The following is a 25934-nucleotide window of genomic DNA, read 5'->3' as shown; positions in this document are numbered from 1 at the left end:
GGTTTGCGACTGCAAGACGGTCCCAAACCAATAATACATCTCATTGGGATTCATACAATGGAGAGAGCGTCCCTTTCACCCCTCCTCGTATTTATAATTTAGAATGATTTGCAAAAAACATTTTACGTGTTGCAAAGGCTTTTCCGAATCACAAAAAGATTTTGGTTAATTAAGTAATGACATTTTGCAGTCACAACTCCTAAGATTTTTTTAAACCCCTGGTTTGCAGCAGCAAACTAATTTCATACATGAGACCCTTAACATCTTAGGTATGCATGAGCTTATATATCCATGCGGTTTTAAAAGGAAACAAACTTGGAATATTTGTGAACAGGCGGTGTATCAAGCATAAAACTCTGACTTACTTCTAATGAAGGAATTAGATGCAGAAAGAACGAGCGTGTGTGTGTGTATGTGTGTGCGCGCGCTTATGTGTGTTCCATGCCCGCTAGAACTAAACCCAATCATCTCAAGTGAGGTACAACTGTAGAAATAAAGGCTTCACAAAGATCAATAGTAGGTTATGCAGAGATGCACTCAAGGGGCCTCATTTATGAAAGCCTTGCGCCACCGGTGCGTCACTTTTTCCCATGTTAAAAGTGACGCACCGGCAGCGCAAGGCCTTCATAAATAAGGCCCAAGATATCCACCTTGACCTGCAGAAGGCAGTGCCCAGGAGAGAGAAGAGTCACAGTGATGATCTGGCTTTCCCTGGTTGCACTTTCCGTAAAAATGTAATGCTGGAACTAGAGTATTAAAGTAAGTCTCCTGAAATACTTTGGGGAATCAACAAATATTTTAGACCTGCCACTAGATAAATAGTAAATATTAGTTACTGAAGGAATCATGGGGCATATTATCAAGGGGGGTTATCTCCTCTTTTTTGGCTTTAAAAGCCAAGAAAGCGAAGATAAAATTATCTCCCTATTACCTAGCTGTCGCTAACACCAGTTAGCGACAGCTAATAGGAGATAGCGACTATCTTGGGCCCCGCTTTGCATGTCAGTGATATTTATCACTAATGACATGCAAAGTGGGCATGCCAAGATGTTAGCGACTGGAAACAGTCGCTAACATCGCTATCTCCTATTACCAACTTTTGAAGATATTCGCGCTAAGCGCGATTATCTCCAAAAGCTAACACCTGCCCCTGAGCAGTTCTTAGCCATGTTATCCAATGGGAGGTGGATAACATGGCTAAGAGCATTAGCTCGGTAATGCATGAATATCGCTGACTTTTCAGCGATATTCATCTATTTCGGCCGATTTTTATCACTTAGGAGATAAACCTTGATAATAGCAAGGTTCCTAAGCGATAAAAATCGCCGCAGCTCGGCGATAAAAATATTACCGCTAAGCCAACATAGCGATAATTATCGCTAGTTGCTAGTAATATGCCCCCATGTTTCCAAGAAATTCCTCTGTGTGTGAACACTGATTCTTCTATTGTGAGGTCACAACAGACGCACGTACCACATTTATGGTATCCAATAATTGGAGCGAGACCCATCAATTGTCTCAGTGAGGGTTGAGGATCTTTATGGATCGATGCTCTAACAATATGATTAGAAATTGTAGTTTGTTTTTGGAATGCAAAGAGCGGCGGTGACTTAAGACTCGCTTCCAAGTTCTTTACTAAATGCCAGTTTTGTGAAATAACTTTCTTCAATTTATTGGAATTAGGGCAGAATGTGGTAACACAAACCTGTCTTTGTATCTGCGGTTTGGTCTTTCTTTCCAAGAGACATTCCCTTGGTGTCCATCTTGCGCATTTCATCGCATTTTTTACCATTTTTTTAGGGTATCCGCGCTCCCATATTTTGGTTGCCAAATTGCCGGCGTGTAGATTATAATCCTCATTGTAAAAGCAATTTCGACGAATTCTTAAAAACTGGCCGAAAGAATCAATGGTTTAAATTATTGCATTTTGGCAGACCGAGTGCTTTTTCAATTGGTGTATTCAATCCCCGTTTGATTTAGCACTGTGCAGGATGAATGTGTGAGGTGTGCTTGTGAAATGACTGAAGTAGTACGATTGAAAGTATATTTGTGAATTTCGTGCACTTTTTCTTGTGTCCACCTTCATTTGTTGTATAATATTTTTTGTTTTAAATGTGTTAAATTTTCAAATGATCTGAAAATGAATTTTTCAAATAAAACAAGCTATTAAATAGCACTGGATGCATTGTACAGTTGTCTATGCATTTCGGATAGATTGGGTCTTTTGATTTAAGTATCAGTACTGGCATTTTCTTTCGTTATTACATTTGAGCAGGCTCAGCCTTACTGATTAGAGCCACACCCTGTTGTGGTTTTGGCCAGGTGGAGGGAGGCTAAACTGATCTGGCATGAGAGGCACATACAGTATAGAAGACGCACATAGGAGAGCGCTACTGTCCAGTAAATGCATGATCTGGCACATTTCAGACAATAACGTGGGGCCCAAGCAAGAAGAAAAACTGCCTATGTTGCAAGGCTCTGTTGGAACGCATTGCACGTTTAATGTTTGTTTGCCCGGCGTGTAAATAATCGCGGGCAAAATTGCTGAAACCGCTCGGTCGACAACTGGGCGCACGAGATTACTACTATACAGCATTACGTATTCTTAGGTCCGATCCCAGGATGTTTTACACATGTTGTGTAGCAACATTTCTAGGACAAGCATGGCTCGCAAGGTGTAAGGTGCTCACAAGAAAAAACATAGCCTTAACTGTAAGCAGATTAGCGGAGACCTTAAAGCCCTATTATGTAAGCCGCTGGACCCACTATGCACAAGCACTTTATTCGCTAAAACGTTTGACGTTAGCCAAGAAAAAATTGAATGTCCTTCTGAATTTTTTTATATTCCACTGTAACAATGAAGCATTACATGATTTTATCTTAGCTTTTAATGAAGAGACTCCCTAAATAATTCGAACTAAACTGTGTATATATTAATATTTTTCCCGTTTTAAAGTTTTAGTCTCTCAACTCTTTGGATATGACATTCGCACCATTGTATCACAAGCTTAATTGATCATTTTGTTGCAGTAACATCTACACAAACCAATGACGCTGTAAATTTGTGACCTGCGCTTGGAGCCGGAGGAAGCCAGGTTCCGAGCGAGACTGAAAACATTCCTCTACACAAAATAATGGTCGGCTCTGTCTTTGTGATCCCTGCCTGCTGCCTCTTCCTCTTTCAGCGCGTGGACACGCCGGTGTGCGTAACGCAGCGCTCTACAAATGTCCCAATAATAATAATAATAATAATAAAGAACAGCAAAGGGCTTTTATTGTAATCGTAGCTTTTATGACATCTCTGTCGAAATAAAGCTGATATCAAATCAAACATTTCGGCGGGATCCAGAGCCTTACAACCATCATACTTCCCACTATTAGGTCCCATGATCAGTGGTGCCCCCGGCATCCCTGACTGTATCAGTGAGATAGACAAGAATCCTTGCACTTGCTCTAAGACTCTACCACCTGCAGCAAGAGAGGGGGGTTTATGTTACAGCCTCTTGCTTCTACTTTTGCGTCTACTATTGCTTTGGGCACTGAATGTAAGAGTCAATGTAGGGGGTGATTTATAGTGTCTCATTTCCAGCCTCTAGTCAATTCTTGCAAGACAAAGCTTTAGGATTCCGTGGCTTGTAATGCCATGTTTAGCAGCCTCTCTTCCCTGCAGATGTATTGCATTGTACACCAACCCGTTTTATCATTCTTGGGAGGCTTTTCACACACAGACTTTATTCCAGATATTAATTTCCAGCCTTGGAGTACTAACTTTATTCAGGCAGCATCTCTCCATGTCTCTATATCACCGAAAGTTGCTGCTGGTTGAGCTGATATTTACTAGATACTAGTGAATTAAAGTCTGACTTCGCTGTCCCCAGACCACTAGGCTCGAATAGGCTCCAGAGCACATCACATTATGGGTCTGCTGCAAAGGCTGATAGAAATGGAAAATCACCCTGCTCCTTTGGTGGAGGTAAATCCTCTCTGAATGTAGCACTTCTGCTAGAATCTAGAGGATTGTCCTCCCTCCCCAACCTTTCTCAGGCGCTTTGTGGACACAGCATTCTTTCTGAAAGTATGAGCAAAGAGACTTGACTTCTTCGGTGGAGCAAGCATTGAGGTCAATTGGGGGATAGCTGCTGCTACACACCTCTTGCCCTCTCATACCCATCATGCAACTCCTTTTGTTATCTATGAGTTTAAGGGTTCGTGAAGAGAGCAGAGGGAACAGAAAGTAGGGGGGGGCTTTAGGATCCCACTTTATAATCCTTAATTTAAACTCCCTGCCCATGACCCACTCTATCGCAGCAAACAGGAAGCTGTTGAGACGCAATGGTCTGGGATGAGGTACAACCCTTTGCCTCCGATGGTCACTAAGATGTGGTCAATTTCTGCAAAGCCTGCCATTTTGGTGTATGAACTTCCATTGGTGTGTGTCAAACAAATAATGTGATAGAAGCAGTAATGGTCAAGGTTGCCACCATTGTCAGATGAGGCCCACTGTAATGAGGGAGAGAATCACTTATCAAACCAAATATATACCTGGTGCTAACGGATAAATAACACAATGGTGCTTACCTGCAAAAATAGGAGTCAGCAAATATAACAATAAGTACAAGAGAAAAGAGAAGAATAGATAAAAAGTATCTGGTCGTGCTTTCTGTGTACCTGTAGGAAACATATAAAAATGACTCAAGTTAACAATGGAGTACAAAATTCAGTAAGAACAAAATACGTGCACGCACATTATTCATTCATTAAAAGGTTTCTCTAAGCAACAGCATTGCTTAACAATTCACCAATCCACAGTTGCCTGAGAGGCACAAGCAAAATCCATACATGCTATAAACGAGATGCTAATTCAGGATAGAAAAAACAGCCTGCGAAGTAGAGAGATTGCTCAGTTAGTTTATCCGTAATTGTACAGGCCAGACTCAAAGTGAACATGATTTAATATCAATGTATGTGTTCCCAGAAATTAAAAGAAAAGCACATATTTAAACAAGGCATCCCCAGATCATCAGGAGTAAGTACAACGAGATCAGTTTCAGGCAATACAGCAGGTTATAGTAAATGGTTTCACTTATTCTTCTCTTACTCATTACTTTGTTGTATATGGTTTCCATTGGAACATTAAGCAAGGAGTATGGCCCTTTAAGTACTGGGGAAGGAAGGCCCAGATAACTTGTATAACAGAGTAAAAATACCCTTGACACAAACATAAATTAAGCACTCTCTTATGACAAGAGTTGTAGTATTTTATGGACATATGTTTTTGCTCATTGTGCCTTCAAGGGAGTGGAATCTAGAGGAGTTGGCGTGTGAGGAATCCCCCAAGTATTCAAACTCCTGTTATGTTTTGAAAGGGAGTTCTGCATGCTGGCAGTGTGGGCTGGAGCTGTTGCTAGGGTCTTAACCTCTTTAAACGTACCTAAACCCTTTTCTGCAACCAGAGCCTTTCTTACAGTGGGGACGAAAGGATTCTCTAACACCCCAACATTAAGCTGGACATCTTCATAGGCATCTCCCAATGCTGCTGCAATAGTTTTATGCTGTGGAGTCATGTTCCGATTTTTGGGTTTGGAACAAAATCCACTAATCCACCAATGGGCTGATCCCTGTGGCGAATTGGGTGTGGACATCTGATGTCTTTCCCAGAAACCGCAGTTGTAGATTGATGGTTCGAGCTAGCCCATAAATGCAAGTCAGCTGGAGGCCGTATCAAGTAAGGCACCAGGAGGCAGACAATATTGCCTATACTTGCCTGGCTTTTTTATCGTGGTATCACTCAATGTGGACAACATGAGTCATGCGGAATGTGTAGGGAGACACAGAAGCAGGATCCAGATGTTCACTGTTACTACTAGAGCCTACTGGCACATCACTCTCAAGCCTAGCAATTTCTGGAGCATCTACTGTGTTCCCTCACATAGCATGTACCATGGAAAAAAGCAAGTGGTCACTTTGTTTTTCACCACATTATGGGGCTTACTATTGAGACTCGTCTGGCTGGTAAGCACCCCTGCATTCATTGTGACACATAGGTCCTCCCATGTGAGAAAGGATAGTTCGGGGTGCTGCACTTCACCAATATTACTTGACGGCACAATGCCAAAACGCGCATCACTGGTTTCACAAAGATGTCAGGCTCTCATACACTAAACCGGAAATCGATCAGGCTGAACTAGTACTACTCGCCTCCACCCTACCACAGGGTCTCCCCTTGGATCGAAATTATGTGCAGACTTGTCTACAAAAAGCATCAATTAAGGGCCTCAATACTATTCTTCCCTTCCTTTGTACTAACTGATAACCCTTGGCTCCCCATCACCTGTAAGGCCTTAGTTAAACATACTTTGGCACGCTATGGCTCCTCACATTTGGTGATCTTTTCCCCCGACTCACATCTTATTTTCACACTCTACAGATATGTGTTTTGCATCCGCAACCGTCATGGACCTTTTGTGATGTGCCATCTATATAGCCACTATATATTAGGCTCCTGGTAATCCATTGGTACCCAATGAGTTCCTACCCCTCACCCTTTTAATATACTATGATAGCGGCACTCGTTTAGTGTCCAAGCTGTATCATATATGTCTGGATTTATTGCCCACTCTTGGTCAGAAACTTCAAAGCCATTGTGCACATGATTTAGGTTGCCATTTGACAGCTAGGTTGTGGAGAGCCTGGTGTATACAAACGCACTCCATCTCCCCTAATTAATACCATAAACTCATCCATTTCACATTTTTAAATTGCACATATCTCACTCCAGTAGACCAACACAGGTTTGATCACTCCAGATCCCCCGAATGTCCCAAATGTCCCAAATGCCACAACACAGGAGATGACTTTCTGCATATGACCTGGACTTGTAGATAGTGTGCACGCTACTAGGCAGATATCTTTTCCCACCTGGCCCAAATGGTAGAGGTGACCCTCAACCTAGCCCGACTCCCAGTATTACTGGGATATGTGCAGGACCTCCCGAAACAATCGAAGATACACAGCGATGGCGCTCTTGCTTGCCAGATGTGAGATTGCCCTGCGCTGGGGCAGCAGACACTTTCACTTACTCCAACCCCCATCCTTAAAGACCAAAAGACATATGGCAACCTTCCGTAGTTATTTACAATCAGTGTCTGATGCACCCCTGCAATCTCAGACCTGACACGACACAACACCTTGTCGTACTCTACATACTATCCCTTTTCGGTCGCCCACCAGACCCACCCCACTTGCAGACCCACCTCGATTCCCCACTACCTGATCCACACACTGCCTCCCCCTAACACAGGGCCTCACCCGAGACCCCATTCCCCCCAGGTTACATGACTCCTGAAATATCACAGGTTCTGTGCATCTGCCTACAATGGGCAACTCACTGTGCTATAATTGGGATAACATAGGGGCATATTACCAACGATTAGCAATATTTATCGCTAACGATACTTAGCAACGAATTGTTTAACGCTAAGCATTGCCGGAAATTATCGCAGAGATAACTTGCTATTAGCAAAGTTTATCTCAGAAGTGATAAAAATCCTCGCGCTAACTGCCAAATGAGAGATTATCGCTGGAAAACCAACGATAATCTCTCGAATTTGGCGTTAGCTTGATGATAGGGGCTCACAAACTTAGCCATGATATCGACCTTCCATAGGATATCGTGGCTAAGTCAGGAAAATACCAGGTATAAAAAAAGCAGTGCTAACCACGGTTAGCGCTGCTTTTTTTATCACTTACAAGATTAGCGAAATCCTTGATAATAGGAGAAATGTCGCTTAACAACATTTCTCCTATTATTTTTCTCTGGAATGCCCCCTTTGCATCTCATTAGAGGTGCAAGGGGAAGCGTAGAGAAAAAGGGTGCTAACATGCGAAATTGCATGTTAGCACCCTGTTGCTGATAGGGAGATAATTTTATCTCCGCTTTCTTGGCTTTTAAAGCCAAAAAAGCGGAGATAAATCCCTTGATAATATACCCCATAGTTTGATGGTTTTGTTTGTTGTGATTTGTTGTTTGTTTGCATTCTGACTGGGGAATCTGGCACCTGAGCATACCCCTTGAGCGTGTATTATTCTCCTTCATTGTATCTTCTTTCACATATAATGACAGCTGGAATGTCCTCAATTTACTATGTCACCTACAAACATATTATAATCGATGATGAACTGATTAAGCTCTGGAAGACTGTTAAACTGTGATGCATGCCTGTATTATGAAAACCAATAAAAACTGTTTAAAAAAACACAACTTGTGCATTTCATAATCTTTGTGCTGCGGCACCTGCACTGTTGACAAACTCTCTTATTTATTCATTAATCTATTTATTGATGTATTTGTATATAGCGAGGATATTATATAAAGGTGTTAGAGCCATGTACAATAGAAATGGATCATTGCATAAGGTGCAAAATTATATCATCCAAGGATGTTAATACATTTAGGTACACCAAGAAAATTGCAATATAAGAATAGAGTATTACATAAGGCGTAGGATTAAGATGTAGATACATTAAAAACCCATGAACATTGGAGTCAAGTATAAGTCGCAGCAGTTATAGAAGTTACATAACAGGATATCGACCGTTGCCAAGTGCGAGATGGAATCTAATGAAAACAATGTAGTACGGTAAATCTCGAGGTACCGATTAGTTCAAAGACTAAACCAGGGAGGTCAAGACTGGGGAGGAAAGGTTAGCTAAAATGTATTTGAAAGACATGGGCTGTCAGCTCAGTTTTAAAGGCAGTGTTTGAGGTACTGGTGCGTAGATTCAGAGATAAGAAGTGCCATTCTCTGATCACGCTTCCTGCGAAGTCGTTCCTTTTTAGGTCTCAATCAATCAATCAATCAATCAATCATAACACTTGTATAGCGCGCTACTCACCCGGAAGGGTCTCAAGGCGCTTGGGGGAATGGGGACTGCTGCTGCTCGAACAGCCAGGTCTTGAGTTGTCTCCTGAAGGCGAGGTGGTCCTGGGTCAGCCGAAGGTGGATGGGGAGGGAGTTCCATGTCTTGGCCGCCAGGTAGGTGAAGGATCTGCCTCCGGCGGTGGCTCTTCGGATGCGTGGTACGGCGGCGAGGGTGAGGCTAGCGGACCGTAGCTGGCGGGTGGGCGTGTGGAAGGTCAGGCGGTCATTGAGGTACTTGGGGCCCAGGTCGTGGAGAGACTTGTGTGCGTGGGTGAGGAGCCTGAACGTGATCCTCTTGTTGACGGGGAGCCAGTGCAGGTTCCTCAGGTGGCCGGAGATGTGGCTGCATCGGGGGATGTCCAGGATGAGTCGGGCGGAGGCGTTCTGGATGCGTTGTAGTCTTTTCTGTAGCTTGGCTGTGGTTCCGGCGTAGAGGGTGTTTCCGTAGTCCAGCCGGCTGGTGACGAGGGCCTGGGTGACCGTCTTCCTGGTTTCGATCGGGATCCATCGGAAGATCTTGCGGAGCATGCGGAGGGTGTGAAAGCATGAAGAGGAGACGGCGTTGACTTGTCTGGTCATCGAGAGGGAGGAGTCCAAGATGAAGCCCAGGTTGCGTGCGTGGTCTGTCGGCTTGGGGGCGGTGCCCAGGGCTGGGGGCCACCAGGAGTCGTCCCAGGCGGAGGGTGATGGTCCAAGGATGAGGACTTCCGTCTTGTCTGAGTTCAGTTTCAGGCGGCTGTTCTTCATCCACTCGACGACGTTTTTCATCCCTTCGTGGAGGCTGGTCTCGCCTAGGCAACACACATGCACTGCTCTAGGAGATGTCCTTTAGAAATCGGTCTGCTCCTTTTCAAGCACACTCGTGCTTGTGATGGCATCCACCTTGCAGGAGCGAGTAGCGACGCACCGACCATCTGTTTTCAATTTGCACGGCCGCACGCGCCGCTCCTCACTCCCGCAAGCACGAGTGCTTGAAAACAGCCTACCCTCCCCCACTCTACCTCACCTCCCTCTCTCTCCTGCAGTGTTTTCACCCGCTCCCCTGGTGACTGTGCGCGCCACTGAGAGCTCCCCTTGTTTGTTTGATGTAGCTTTGCAATGACATCCATGTTTTGTTGCCCTCCCCCGACTAAAATTCTCCAGCGCATTTGCTGGATGGTTGCTTTAGTGAAGCTTGTGCTTTTTGGACTACGAAGAATTAGCTTGCATCGACGATTCGTGGAGCTTCAGGAGCTGCAGGAGTACGTTTTCATAGAATTATAGCGCTCTAAAATGTTTAAATATTATGTATCCACAACAATGCAAACCTTCCTAGACTGCATGGGCGGTACCGCATTTTACTGCTTCCTGGTGGGCGCGATGTGGGGGAAGGGTGTCAGGTTATTTCAATACTCTGTAAGATGTCTGTGGAGATTATTATTTATTCTTCTTTAGTATAAGCATTATGTATTTCATTTAATTTATAACGTTATTTCGATTTATATACAATCACAAAAGTTAAAGCACATATACCAGGTACATAATGAAAACAATGCAGTATCTACAGTCTAGCACCTTATTTGAAAATTTAAAACTTAGTGCTAATAAGTAATTTAAAAATCACATTGACATATTTTAAAAAACAACTAAAAAGGCCATAGTTCATTGCCTAAGTTTGGCTCAAAGCTATAACAGAAGGTACAATTAGTCTAGGGAATTAGCACTGGAAAATAATTCAGGTATATAGAGGCCTCACTAGGGATGGGCATTGGCTTCTATAATTTCACTTTCCAGCGAAGCACCCATACCCACCCTAGATACTTTGCTACAGCTACCACAACTGGAACAGCCACATAAGTTTTAAAAATTCGAAGGACCTCAATACTGGATCCCATCCCATCCCATCCCAATCCCATATTAGCACAGGTTGGTTTCAGCCACCTCCTTCTTGGTTTGCTATAAGCAAGGCAAGCAAAGAAAATATGACCTATGGTTTCTACGGTGTCCACACAGAATGGGCAGTTGCTAGATTGTGTATTGGCCCACTTGTTAGTAAACATGTTAGTAGGGAGCGTCCCCACTCTGAACTGGTGGAACAGCTTCCTATCACGGGTCAGTGAAATGATATCCCAATACTCATCAAGTTTGGGCTCCAGCTTGACATCCAAATAGGCACTGGAAAGAGAGGTGCCAGAGGAGGACTGGATACGTTTCATATTAACCATGGCCCAATAGACAGCTTTGAAGGAAATGTACTATCAGCTGGGGAAGTCCACAAGTGGACCAAACCCATGTCTGATAGTATATTATGAACTGTCCTAAACCACCCCAGTTTCTTGTTGACATCCAAGTCCTTAACTTCCTGCAATGCTTTGGCATAGTTGATAAGTTCTGGGGTCACCCATAATCTTCTCCAATAAGCCACTAACCTGTAATGTGCCACTTCTCTAAAGGAGTTACATCCTAGATCCAAAACCAAGGGCGCTAAAGGAGTTGATTGTGGAAGACCAGTTATAGAACGTAAAAATTTGTTCTGACCCACGACTAGACTGTCAACATTGGCATAGCCCCACAACTCAGCTCCGTAAAGTATCGAAGCACCAATTTTGGATTTATAGAGCTGGAGCACCGGTGCAATGGGTTTCGTGTGGGACTGCCTGTGTTCCTTCAATAAGGCTCCCGCAAGTTGCGCATGTCTAACCGCTAGTTGAGTGACCTGTGGCTTCCAGGTGACCTTCCTATCTATTAAGATGCCCAGATAAGAGAAGGTCTCAGTTTGTTCAAGAGTTCCCTCATTCATCCCGACGACTCCAACAGTTTTGGGGGAGTTCGTCAGTACCATGTACTTGGTCTTATCGACATTGACAACAAGTTCATGTTCCAGACAAAACTCCTCGAATCTGGCCAGGGCACGCTGGAGACCCTGTCTGGTCTTAGAAAGTATGAGGGTGCCGTCCACGAACATCAGTAGTGGAATCTTGTTCCCCGCTAATGTAGGTGCATCTGTGGGGAAATCCTTGAAGTAATTTACCACCCGGTTTCTATATATAGAAAAGAGGGTGGGAGCAAGGACACACCCTTGTCTCACCCCTCTGTCAACCGGGAATTTTTGCGTGGTATTACACCTCTCATCCCATCTGACCTGTGCAAAGTTATTAGAGTATAGTTTCACCACAAAAACCAACAGGTCGGCCGGCAAGCCCAGTTGTTGTAGTGTGCACCACATCTTATTGCGCGGGACCAGGTCGAACGCAGACTTAAGGTCCACGAACGCTGCATAGATAGTACCCTTCCCAATGATCACAGTGAACCAGTATAACAGAATGAACCTCATAACCCGGTCCACAGTGCTTGTGCATTGCCGAAATCCTGCCTGGAGATTCGAAAGAATGGCAGAATCATCTAGCCAGGCCTGGATTCTGCACAGCACCACCCTAGCAACGACTTTTTTGGATACAGTCTATTAGGCTGATGGGCCTAAAGTTGGCCGGTAGTGATCTATCCCCTTTTTTGTAGATGGGCAAGACCACTGCTCCTACCCAGGTAGAGGGTAAGCGACCTCTTTTGGCGATGGCATTCGATAGGAGCCGGATGTATTCGGCCCATAGACCTGTATCTTGGAGGAACATGTCTGCGGGTATACAATCAAGCCCTGGCTCAGGGCATTTTCAACTTCCAACTTAGTAATATCACGAACGGGGCTATCTGGAGGCATACCCATATTGACACTAATTACGGAGTCACAGGTGAATTGACCTCTAAAGTAGGAGACCCACTGCTGCGGCTCCACATGGTTAGATGGTACATTGGCCGAAACGCCATTGCCCCACTTCACCAAGTGCCAGTATGTGGTTATATCTCTCCTTGTACTTGCCTCCAACAGGGCTGCCCAATACTCCTCATCCCAGTCCCTATTGGCTGCTACTTGCGCTGCCTTATATGAAGTGCTACTTTTGTTTATTAAAGCCCTATCTTTAGATCTTATTGCCGCAGCTAACGATCTGTAAGCTGTCCGACAGGATGAATTATGCCATTTTGCTGCTTTCAAACATGGTGATTTATTCAATTTTTTATTTTTAGTAATAAAATACATTTTAAGATCATTAAAAAGGTGCTCATGGACATCCACTGCTCTATCACTTTGTACATCTTGTGCTGCCTCTGCCGTAAGAGTTGCGACAGCACTGGAAGCCAACGTATTCATATGAGTTACATTCTTGGCATCTAGCGCCACCTTGGACCATTTCAGGCGACAAGTATCGTTGGTCACGTGAGCCTCTACATGGGCTGGACTACCTACCAAACCCTCTAGATGCATGGAGTCATTGTAGTATAATGAAAGGAGCAGGGGATTGTGATCGCTTTCAACATGAACAATTACCTCCATGTCCATGAGGCACGGCCAGAGTTCTTTGGTAAGCAAAAAAAAGTCTATTCGACTTGCACAGTGCCCACTTACAAATGTTGCCATCCCTGATTTATCAGAATTAGTGCCCCCATTTGCTGCTCTCACCCCATACAGAAAATATTCAATTGTAATGCGGCGCTGGACCATTTTTTTATAGGAGGGAGGTCGAGTGCGGGAATAGACCATAGACCATCCTCTTCAGCGCAAAAGTACATATCGTAGATATCAAGAGGTTCAAAAGTGCAATTGAAATCTCCAGCTATGAGGACTGGGTCTTTCCCCTGGTTCTCAGTCAAAAAAGAATCTAAAATGCAACCGTTTCAGAAGCTTTACCCCCCTGGTTTCCTCTGGAATAAACATTAATTAGTAGCATGCCTGGGAGAATTCCCTTGAACATCTTTAAAATAAGGATACCCCTTGATTCAATATAGATCTCCTCCAGCCTGAGTTGGAGGGACTGTCTTACCCGTGTAGCCAATCCCCCTTTGGGCCAACCTCGCTGTCCCTGCACAGCAGGTTTTGAAAAGTTTAAATAACCCGGGCAAAAAACTTTCTCGATGGCCCAGGTCTCCTGCATAAAGACAATGTCCTGTGCTTCTATAAATGCGGACCATTCGGTAAAGCCCGTTTTACTCACTAGGCCCGCTATATTCCAGGAGATAAGTTTAGCGCAAGGGGTTTCAGTGACTCTAATTATAGAGTTTAGACAACACCCTGATAGAAGATGATTTCCAACATTGTTTTGGCAAAGCTCCACTGAGTCACCAGAACTGAGCAAGGATCTCATAAGACTCTGAACAGGTAAATGGCTATGAACAATAGATGTATCATAAGTACGCAAAGGGGAAGCAACTACGGATGATGGATTTTGCACTACTCCACTCTTTCCCGACTCAGACTCGGTGTGGGACTTATGCTGTGGTAGAGGCAAGCGACCCAGTCAGTCAATCTCCTCTAAACTAGAACATGGGTCAAATCTATTGCACACAGGCACATTATAGTCATAGTGGTTCTGGGCCTGCTGACCACTCAATTGGCACCTGATTTGGAAATGGGTGCAAAGGATTTACGATAGAAAAACCCGAGTGGCATGATAGAAATACCATTCCTACTCAAATGCCTAGCCCCTGCCCTTTCTAGGATCGTTCTTACAAGGTTCATGGACCCGAAATTCAGAACCACACAATCACCACTACATCCTTTAGGTGACAACCCAACCCACGGGGTTCTCCGTATCATTTTGAACTCTTGAAAGAGGTGCATACCTAAACCAGTTCTGTCGTGTAGTAAATGAAGGGCCTTGTTTTTGAGGGAAGACCAATATTCCACAGCGTTTATGTTAAGTGAGGGGACATTGGTAAGAAGAACTGTTTACGGTGTGGATTCGTGTGGTAGCTTTAAGGATTCCCTCCTATGTGTCAATCCCACTCCCGAGTTGACCGGGTCACAACCCTCTGTGTGCTCTATCGTATTCCCTGCCTTCTCTACTATGGTTTAAAAATTTGTAGTATTGGCTATGGGAGTACACACTGTTTTGGTAGTACTAGCTCTATCTTCTGAATGGGCTACAGGTTTGGGGGTTTTGGGTTTGGGACGCACTACATCTGATCTTGTCTCATTGGGAACATTACCACCCTCAATACTAGGTAAGTGGTTAGGGCGAGAAGTGTGCTGCTCAATTATCTTAAGTCTTGCATCTATATCTGAAAGCTTATTTAGTACGGGCTCAAGCAAAATCGCTAGCCTCTCCTCCAATTTACCAAGGATATGAACCACTAGATCATCCACTGTTGGGCAAAGAGGCGCCTGGGAATTTTCACCCAAGTGGCAAGAAATATTACCTGTAGTTGGCAATGGAGTGTTATTTTTCATTGCCCTTGACGCCCCCCTCGTTTTAGCTATTTTGTTAGCTTGGGAAGTTGTTGTTGGTAATGTGGCCACTTTCCTCTTTTTGCTTGGAATAGCACTAACCCTTTCCTTCCCCTGCACCAGCAATTACTTACGGGTGCAGACCTGTCTTGGAGGAGAAGGGGTGGGAGGTGGAGGGTTAGGATCATGGTGTACTGCCACTTCGACAACAATCGGTAGTGACCTTTCATCATCGTGTATACTACTGTTAAGGGTTGAATCAATAGGTAATGGGGGATTGGGTGGGTGATCTGCTATCAGGGCAAAACAAGGTTCCATGGATAACCTCCCTTGTGTTAACTGAATTTCATGATTTAAGACTGACTCAGCTCGTAGAAGAAATGCATCCAGAGTACCTACAACCCCTGGACCCCCTGACCCGTTGCGGGTACCCCTGCTCATGGAGGAATGTGCAACCCAATAGCAATGCAGTTGCAAACTAATTCGCACACTTATAACCACAGTAGCCAAAATAGCTATATAGCAATCGGACTAACCAGGTCCAAAAGAATCCAGTCCAGCGCTGAAAGGGGGATGGCCCGGCCCGGCCTCTTATGGCCCCTGACGGCCACAGACGGCCCACCCTTTGCCCGAGCTTAGTCCGGAGCCCGCCCGCGCGCGTCCCGCGCTGCGCTGGTGCTGGGCTGCTTATGAGGGCAGCAGGTGTCCAACGATGACGTCCTCACCAGCGCCACAGGGAGGCTCCTGGGAGATGGAGTCCCCTCCTAGCCATTCCCCTCACAGCATCGACAAAGCCCTGGTAGTACTGCCGTTCCTCACGGCGCTGGTGTCTTTCAGGTGAGGCAGGCAGTAGAAATGTACGGCTGTTCCCCTCACGGCAGGCAAAAGAAGTGTTTAGTGCCTTTTACTGCTTCCTGGTGGGCGCGATGTGGGGGAAGGGTGTCATGTTATTTCAATACTCTGTATGATGTCTGTGCAGATTAATATTTATTCTTCTTTTGTAAAGCATTATGCTGTTTCTCATACCTTGTTTCATGTAAACGTAAGTACAAAGATCGTTGTCCTTCCCCTGGGACTTTATAATTGTTTAGGTCTTGCTTACCTTCGTTGCAGCGCATTCGCGCTGCTCGCTCTGCCAAGCTTTTGTAATCGATACAGTTACAGAAGTGGAGTGTAGGCTCGGCCCCTTATTTTCATTCGCTAGCTTAATTCCGTATGCTAAACTCTGGCCTCCTATTCTTTGTGAGACTTTTTAGTCCCTCCCGTTTACCACCCTGTCCAGTTTTAAGCCGGCCCACCTAGACTGGATGCTTTACTGGTGGCGTGACATTCTCTCCCTTTATTACTTGGTGTTGCCCCTTTATTTTGGGATACAGCGTGATGTAAACAAGCGTATGCTTTCCGTGAGTGTTCCTGACGCACACCTCTCAGCCTCTGAGACACAGCGTGAGGATCGATCAGCTGCTTGTTTTTTATTGACACCTTCCTGGGCTCTCGGCCACTTTGTCACTGTCTGCCCGTGTTTCCTCAGGGTTTTATAAGCTGCATTTTCTTGTAACGCGCTGGTATTGCAAACCGTACTACCACGATTGGAGTCTTTCAATTACAACATAATTTACAACATATTTAAATGGGTTGTGTGTTTCTAGCATTCGTTGTATACTCTACTTTTCTCAACTATGGGGTAGTATTTGCAGTTTGATCTAATGTAATTTCACCTTCCTTAGACGTCAGTACAGTTTGCCAACTAGCGGGTAGCTGCAACATAAGCAGTGGTTGAAGTGGGCGCGATCGGAAGGGCACGGCGTACTTAAAAAAATTATTTCAGTCCGTTCCCCTACTTCTTTCTTTAAAAAAATCATCCCGGGACGGCAAAAATAGACCTACTGAAAAATGATAACTTTTTCATTCTGCTTCCAGGGGCTGCTCGCACTTCTCTCTTGAACTCCAGAGGCTGCAGCAGCCCCTCCCTGAGCTCTCACAGGCTGTGGGCAGGCCCATTGTCATTCCGATTGAGGCCAATTACCCCCTTTTGAATGACAATGCCTTTAGCATATCGTGCAAGTGAGATCAGAGTTAGTGATTACAGAGGAGCTTTCCCCAAACAGAGTTCTGTGGGGAGCTTGCCCCTTGTGTAATTTGTCAATGTTGTACACAGAGTGAACAGGGCAGGAGCAGTGACAGGACAGAAGAGGCGACGGGAAAGGAGAGGTAATGGGGCAGGAGAGATGACCGGGCAGAAGAAGTAACGGGCAGGAGAAGTGATAGGGCAGGAGAAGTGACATGGCAGGAGAAGTGACAAGGCAGGAGAAGTGACAGCTTAGGAGAAGTGACAGCGTAGGAGAAGTGACAGCGTAGGAGAAGTGACGGGACAGGAGAAGTGACAGCATAGGAGAAGTGACAGCGTAGGAGAAGTGACAGCGTAGGAGAAGTGACAGCGTTGGAGAAGTGACGGGGCAGGAGAAGTGACGGGGCAGGAGAAGTGACGGGCCAGGAGAAGTGGCGGGCCAGAAGAAGTGAGAGAGCAGGAGAAGTGGCAGGGCAGGAGAAGTGACAAGGCAGGAGAAGTGACAGTGTAGGAGAAGTGACAGCGTAGGAGAAGTGACGGGGCAGGAGAAGTGACAGCATAGGAGAAGTGACAGCGTAGGAGAAGTGACAGCATAGGAGAAGTGACAGCATAGGAGAAGTGACGGGGCAGGAGATGTGACGGGGCAGGAGATGTGACGGGGCAGGAGAAATGACAGGCCAGGAGAAGGGACGGGGCAGGAGAAGTGACGGGGCAAGAGAAGTGACGGGGCAGGAGAAGTGACGGGGCAGGAGAAGTGACAGCATAGGAGAAGTGACGGGGCAGGAGAGGTGACGGGGCAGGAGAGGTGACGGGGCAGGAGAGGTGACGGGGCAGGAGAGGTGATGGGGCAGGAGAGGTGACAGGTCGGGAGCAGTGACCGGACAGGAGCAGTGATGGGACAGGAGAGGTGATGGAGCAGGAGGAGTGATGGGACAGGAGCGGTGATTGGGGCAGGAGCGGTGAATGGGGCATGAGGGGTGAACGGGGCAGGAGTAGTGAACGGGGCAGGAGCTGTGAACGGGGCAGGAGAAGCAACGGGGGGAGAAGTGACGGGGCAGGAGAAGTGACGGAGCAGGAGAAGTGACAGGGCCGGAGAAGTGACAGCTTAGGAGAAGTGACAGCGTAGGAGAAGTGACAGAGCAGGAGAAGTGACGGGGCAGAAGAGGTGACGAGTCAGGAGCAGTGACAGGACAGGAGCAGTGACGGGACCGGAGAGGCGACAGGAAAAGAGAGGTGACGGGGCAGGAGGAGTGATGGGACAGGAGCGGTGATTAGGCATGAGCAAGAGCTGTAACTGGGCAGGAGCAGTGAACGGATAGGGGCAGTGAACGGGGCAGGAGAAGTTATGGGACAGGAGAAGTGATCAGGCAGGAGCGGTGATCCGGCAGGAGCAGTGAATGCGGCAGTAGCAGAGACAGAGCAGGAAAAGTGACGGGCAGGAAAAGTGATGGGGCAGGAGCAGTGACGGGGCAGGAGCAGTGACAGGGCATCAGAGGCATCAGGAAAGGAGAGGTGAGTGGGCAGGAGTGGTGACCGGGCAGGAGTGGTGACTGGGCAGGAGTGTTGACCGGGCGGGAGTGGTGACTGGGCAGGAGTGATGATGGGGCAGGAGTAATGACGGAGCAGGGGAAGTGACCGGGCAGGAGAAGTGACCGGGCAGGAGAAGTGACAAGGCAGGAGAGGTGACAAGGCAGGAGAGGTGACGAGTCAGGATAGGTGACGGGGCAGGAGAGGTTACTGGGCAGAAGAGGTGATTAGGCAGTAGTGGTAACCGGGTGGGAGCAGTGAATGGGGCAGGAGTGGTGAATGGGGCAGGGGCGGTGAACCGGGCAGAAGCGGTGAACGGGGTAGAAGCGGTGAACGGGGCAGGAGCAGTGAATGGGGCAGGAGAAGTGATGGAGCAGGAGCAGTAATGGGGCAGGAGAGGTGACAGGGCAAGAGAGGCGACAGGGCAGGAGAGGCGACAGGGCAGAAGAGGCGACAGGGCAGGAGAAGTGACGGGCAGGTGACGTGATGGACAGGTGACGTGACGGCCAGGAGAAGTGACGCTGGCAGGAGAAGTGACAAAGCACGAGAAGTGATGGGGCAGGAGCGGTGATTAGGCATGAGCAGGAGTGGTAACTGGGCAGGAGCGGTGAACGGACAGGAGCAGTGAATGAGGCAGGAGAAGTGACAGACCAGGAGTAGTGATGGGACAGGAGAACTGATGGGGCAGGGAAATTGACGAGGCAGGAGCGTTGATCGTGCATGAGCAGGAGTACTGACTGGACAGGAGCAGTGAAAGGGTAGGAGCAGTGAAAGGGTAGGAGCAGTGACAGGGCAGGAAAAGTGACAGGGCAGGAAAAGTGATGGGGCAGGAGAAGTGACGGGCAGGAGAAGTGATTAGGAAGAGGTGAGTGGGTTGGAGCAGATAACGGGCAGGAGCAGATAACGGGCAGGAGTAGTGAACGGGTAGGAGTAGTGAACGGGCAGGAGCAGTGAACGGGAAGGAGCAGTGACAGGGCAGGGGAAATGACAGGGAAGGAGCAGTGATGGGGTAGGAGAAGTGACCGGGCAGGAGAAAGTGACAGGGCAGGAGAAGTGACTTGTACTTATGTTCCTTGCCTATTTATTTATATACTATTGCATGACATCCACTGATGTGTCTGCAAAGCATACCTGTTGCCCGTATTTTATGTCCTGAATTTTGACCTCCTGTCCTGAATTTTTGTTGTGAATTTTGACCCTTTGTCCTAAACTTTTACACTCACCATCATGAATTTGCGCCCATGCCAGTTGGACACCCTACTCTGCAGTGCCCACGACCTCCTCCCCCTTCCCTTCTATCTAGGGGCCTGCAAAGCAACACTGAAAGGGCCATCAGACAACTGTGAATTAACTGGTGACACAACAGAGCAGATTGTTGACAATGCAATATCAGCCCTTGATTAGCAGTGGATTCCAGAACAATGAGTGTAAAATCCTCTGTGTAGAGGATGCTGTGGTGCAGGGCACACAAACTAGTTTATTTTAACAAACTGACTACACTGAACGGGGTACCTGTGAACCCTAAACTGGAAACACAGTGATCCATGACGTTTATATCTAATAAGCATACATATCTGCAGTATTGCATTGAAAAAGGTAACTATGTCGGACTGGCCGTTCCAGACATCAGGCATTTCCCAGGGCGACTGGAAAGGTAGGGGGCCAGTTTAGTTTGGGGGGCCGGTTTTGTACAAGTGCAGGAGTTTTAAAAACACTGCAAAGTTCTTTGTGTATTCAGCAGGTTTTGGTCAACAATACAAGTGCCAAGATAACTTTGGTGATCAATGTACCTGCTGGAGAGAGATGTGTGCATGTTTTGTCTAGTGGCTGTTTTACTCACCTTAGGTAGTGCAGGGGGGTAATATGCCTACTGGAAAGAACGTGCACCATGCATATCAAAGAGCAATATTTTATGTGCGTAGTTCAGTGGGTACTGCTTTGTGTTCACTTCCCGAATGAAAGGACACTTGAATACATATGGCCTGGCAGTTCGGGCTGGACTGTTCCCATTGGGTGCAGGATCAAGACTGATTTGCATATGGCTGGGTCCAAACTGGAATGGCATGGTGAGCAAAAAAACTATGGATTTAGACCCAGATCTCTGTACTGGGGTGAATGTATGACATTGTTCTGCATTCTGTCCACCAGTTGTTCTTTTTGCTATATTATGATTGAGCAGCTAGCTGGCTGACATGAATGTGAAGGAGCCTTTGTGGGTTTCGTGATTCTAGATTCTCCTGAAAGGTCCCTTTCTCTTCTGAGCCCTGCTTAACACATGTGTACAGGAGTAGCCCTGTATTCATGTCCTCAATGTTTGAGACAAAAAATACTCGAGGATTACTGAACAATGAGAGTAAAAGCATTAAGGTAACATGTTTGTCCTGCTTATATTTCACACACTTTACATAAACCTGTATTCCCTATGAGTGTTTACTTTTTTCTGAATTAAACCTCAAGCAAACATGTTTGTCTATTGTTTGAATTAAATAACGTTATAAGCTGTAACTGGTCAGTGAAATGCTAAACGTACTAAAAATTGTATGTTTTGCTATTTCTAGCCACACCCCTGACTCCGCCCTCCACCCACAGTTCCCCTACTTTTTTCCCCCACTTCGACCACTGAACATAAGGCGGAGGCGTTGCTCGCGGGATCGTACAGTGATTGTTAGGGCATAAATCCCACTACCCTCCCACCTCTCTCTGTCTCCAGCCCGCCCCGTACAATGCGCAGGTTCAGTTCCTTGTTCAAGATAGCAGCTGATACATAGAATTCTGTTGTCAGCATAGTCTCTCCATTGTCCATTGTCACTAGCATTCATGCAGCGTCCGCATTCATTGCTTTGTTATTCTGCATGCTGTAAACAGATTATACCCCCGGAAGCCCATTAGGGGTGCAGTGGGACATGCAGATTAGAATGCGTGTGTGCCGAGGACAGGTGCGATCATACTTGTCAATTTGTCAGAAAATGATCATTTTGTAATGTTTTTGCAATTTAGTACCTTTTTTATAAAACAACGTCGAAGTATAGATATTTTAATGTGGTAGCCGGCCCACGAGACATTCCCCCTCCCTTCCAGTCCATTAATGGCAGTACAATTTTCCATTCGTCTAAGCTACGCTCAAAGAAATATACTTTCCATTTCTTTATCAAACTGCAGGTTGGCAATTTGTTATCTCTTCTGCATGATGAGGCAGCTTTATGCATTCCATAAACCGGGGTTGAATTGGGATTAAAAATTGGCCCGGGACGCTAAAAAAGTGGTCGAGAGTTTACCAGGCAGAACGACACTGACATTGTGAGAAGAACAGGCACGTCGTAATGCAGGCCGCCCGACACGGAGCCGCAGGTGACCCTCATAAGAGGGCGGGCACCCTAGTGCCACAGGAGGGCCGGCGCACCAGCCTTCAGGGGTCCAGCGGCCGGAGGCCGCTGCCATGGCCATGACGTCATCGCGATTTATTGGGGGGCGTGGGGGGGACAAGGTATTTAGGTCTCCTCCACGCCTCCGAGCAGCCTCTTTTGTTCTCGCTGCCATGCCAAAGCCCCTGGTTGCCTTGACGAAGAAGGCGTCCACCTGTCCAATGTAGGCATGGACTTATTTCTTCTGGACATTCAGGAGGCACTAAGCTCCTCAGGCTGCATATAGGAGGTAGATATGGTGGGGGGCCCTGCCTGTGACGGTCGCCACATCCAGGGCTGTGGAGGAGTTACATGATGATCCAGAGGCGAAACGTACTTAGGAGTACCCTATGCAGAAGCACAAAGGGTGCTGAGGCCTATTATCCCTGGGAGATCCGTGCGGTGGACCCTGGGGGTGCGACGGCGCCCCGTTATCCTACGGGCGGTTGGTTACCTGGACAACCGGGGGTTGCTTGAACGCTCCGCCCCTCGTAGGGGGGGGCGTGAGCTAGAGGGTGGACCAATCGTTCACCGGACAGGTGAGGGGCTACCCTCTCACCATCAACCGCTAAGCACCGTATGGCCAAGGCCGCGGGCTACTTGGCCTATCAGGTGGCAAGCTGCGAGGGGCGGCTTGCCTTGGATCATCTGTAAGTTAACCCACCATGTCTTAGCAATGAGATGCTAATAAACCTGCGACTACTTTTTCCCAACAACAAGTTGTCTTGTCCAATTATTTTGATGGTGTTCTTGTAGTTTGGGGGGATGGGGCGCGCGCCGATATTGGCACTATGCAGGCCGCCCGACACGGAGCCGCAGGTGACCCTCATAAGAGGGCGGGCACCCTAGTGCCACAGGAGGGCCGGCGCACCAGCCTTCAGGGGTCCAGCGGCCGGAGGCCGCTGCCATGGCCATGACGTCATCGCGATTTATTGGGGGGGTTGGGGGGACAAGGTATTTAGGTCTCCTCCACGCCTCCGAGCAGCCTCTTTTGTTCTCGCTGCCCTCGATGTTGCCCTCCCTGCTGCTTACCCTACATCTCGGGTGGCGGGGGGGGGTGCTATGTTTTAATGAAGTGTTATTTGTGTTGCAGGAGGAGTTACATGATGATCCAGAGGCGAAACGTACTTAGGAGTACCCTATGCAGAAGCACAAAGGGTGCTGAGGCCTATTATCCCTGGGAGATCCGTGCGGTGGACCCTGGGGGTGCGACGGCGCCCCGTTATCCTACGGGCGGTTGGTTACCTGGACAACCGGGGGTTGCTTGAACGCTCCGCCCCTCGTAGGGGGGGGCGTGAGCTAGAGGGTGGACCAATCGTTCACCGGACAGGTGAGGGGCTACCCTCTCACCATCAACCGCTAAGCACCGTATGGCCAAGGCCGCGGGCTACTTGGCCTATCAGGTGGCAAGCTGCGAGGGGCGGCTTGCCTTGGATCATCTGTAAGTTAACCCACCATGTCTTAGCAATGAGATGCTAATAAACCTGCGACTACTTTTTCCCAACAACAAGTTGTCTTGTACAATTATTTTGATGGGGTTCTTGTAGTTTGGGGGGATGGGGCGCGCGCCGATATTGGCACTATGAGCTGCATCACATGTCCTGGTACAGGGACCAGGCAATGAGGATACTGCACATCACACTACACTGCAAGCATGCTACACGGATCCCGTCTTATGCTGGGTGGCGAAGCCCTCCCCCACCAACACTTAACATCTGGGGGGGCAAGCCCCCCCTTACTCCTCACAGAGAAAATGCTCGCCAAGACCCTCCTCCTACAACTCCCTCCCCACCCACCCCCCTCTTCACTGGCAGCAAACGCAGAGACCGCCACGGGAGCCCAAAGGGCTAGCTACGGCAATGGCTGCAAGGATGCTACACGGGTCCCGTCCTATGTAAATTAGCGGTTCACAATTAAGGTTCTCTCTGGCATTCGTGTGGAATACATTAAACATACTCCCCAAGCGTTAAAAAAAATCATGAAACGCACAGATACAATTAGAACAGAACTGTCTAAGCTAAGATTATAAAACAAACTGGGAGAGAAGGAAGTAAAGTATCACTCCCAGGGTCAAAAGGTCAAGCAGCGGAGAACACAAAACTAACTGCAGATTCACCATAAAATGACGCTGAAGCCTAGACAGGACTGCTGCCCTCCATCTCTCTTACAGCAAGCTGGTGTTTGTCACGAGGAGATGAGTTGTTGGTCTGTTGTCTCTTCCTCGGCTGCACACGTTCTGTCCTTGAATATTAAGAGTGCATTAAGAGTGCATCTGTGGCACTCCTGAACTGTGCTAGCTGGAGCTATGCACACTGCTCACCAATGTGACCTCCGTACACACGCCTGGCCCTGCCCATCAGTGTCAACTCCCCTTACTGTCCAGAAGGGCCAGCTCCAGGGCTTTAAGTGGGCTTTAAGTGGGATGAATAAACTGGGGGATCCCAAAGGGACGTGATCAATGTAATTAAGGGCGTGGCGTAAAAACACGTACGCTAAACTTGACTCTGTTTCTGTCATTCCTTCTAGATATATGATACAAGTAACATCATACCTACAAGTCAGGACTATTGGCTTTGTCAATGGTTGTTAATTGCAAAAGATAAATAAGCAGCAACTATGGCTTGAATATTATTGAAACAGCTTCCACCTAAAGCCCTGGTGACACGCAACAATGTTGCTGCTCCAGAGTTTAAAAAAACAAGAGAAGGGAAATCCAGAGAGAAAATGACTCTCTTTAAAGGATTTCCCTTCCGCTTCAAGGCTTACCTGGCATGTCGTCATGCCGTAACTTCTACACTAGTGAGAAGTGAGCAGTGAGAGCAGTGGTCGAAGTGGGGAAAAAAAAGTAGGAGAACTGTGGGCGGAGAATCAGAGGGCAGGAATAACCTGAGGATTGGATCAGTGGGCGGAGTTAGAGGTGTGGCCAGCATGCGCAAAACATCCCAATCTTTAGTATTTGTGTGGCATTTCACTGACCAGTTACAGCTTATTATGTTATGTAATTCAACCAATGGATACACATGATTATTTAACGATTAATATGAGCTATTGACATTAGAAACATATTCCACTGCTGCCCACACTGCCCATGCCTAGCGCCGGCCCTGCCTCCAGGTAGGAGGTACTGGAGGAAAACGATGCTGTTCAAAGAAAGACAAGAAAACAAAAGTAGCGCTTTACTGGCAAACTCTGTAAAGTGGCGCTAATGTGTTGGGGTTTGAAAAAAATTATCTGGCCACTTTAAGAACACTCCATCTTGCTTTATTTAATTATTTTTCAGAGTTTGAACATTTTATTTCCGAGGCTGCACTTTGGAATAGAAAAATGTCAAAACGGCATTTCCAGCAAAAGTGGTTTTCTTTTTTGCATCCATTTCACAGGGGTACAAATGGACGACCGGAAGAGACGGTGAGAACCATTTCTTGATTCATGATTTTCGGAAAAGTGAGAAGGAGTTAGACAGAACGAGAGGGAATAGGAGTAAGAAAGAGGGGGCAGCTGCCAGCTGCAGAGCAGAAGCGGACACCTTCCTTGTCTTGTCTGGGCAGGAAGTAAGAGACAGAGACCTTTTCCTTCTCTGCTCCCCGCCCGTCCACGAACAGAATATTTCTGACGTTCAGGGACGCATGTTCATAATAAAAAAGTAGGGGAACGGAATCTACAGAATTAAAGAAGTAGGGGCACGCCGTGCCCTGCCGTTCCCGCCCACTTCGACCACTGAGTGAGAGCACACACACAATAATGTGCATGCCCGCGCTGGA

General features: G+C 47.0%; 1 protein-coding gene across 1 annotated transcript in view; it reads right to left on the bottom strand.

Annotated features, from left to right (window-relative positions):
- The window catches only part of LOC144770345 (histo-blood group ABO system transferase 1-like), a 530416-nt gene that overhangs the window by 210057 nt on the left and 294425 nt on the right, over window positions 1-25934 (bottom strand). Inside the window, exon 4 of the mRNA XM_078654804.1 lies at window positions 4579-4668. Coding sequence (XP_078510930.1) covers window positions 4579-4668 — 90 coding nt within the window. The remainder of the gene's footprint in view (window positions 1-4578; window positions 4669-25934) is intronic.

Source organism: Lissotriton helveticus, chromosome 7, assembly GCF_964261635.1.
Source record: "Lissotriton helveticus chromosome 7, aLisHel1.1, whole genome shotgun sequence".
NCBI lineage: Eukaryota > Metazoa > Chordata > Amphibia > Caudata > Salamandridae > Lissotriton > Lissotriton helveticus.
The sequence above is the reverse complement of the archived record's forward strand: the minus strand, read 5'-3'. Positions and strand labels throughout refer to the sequence as shown.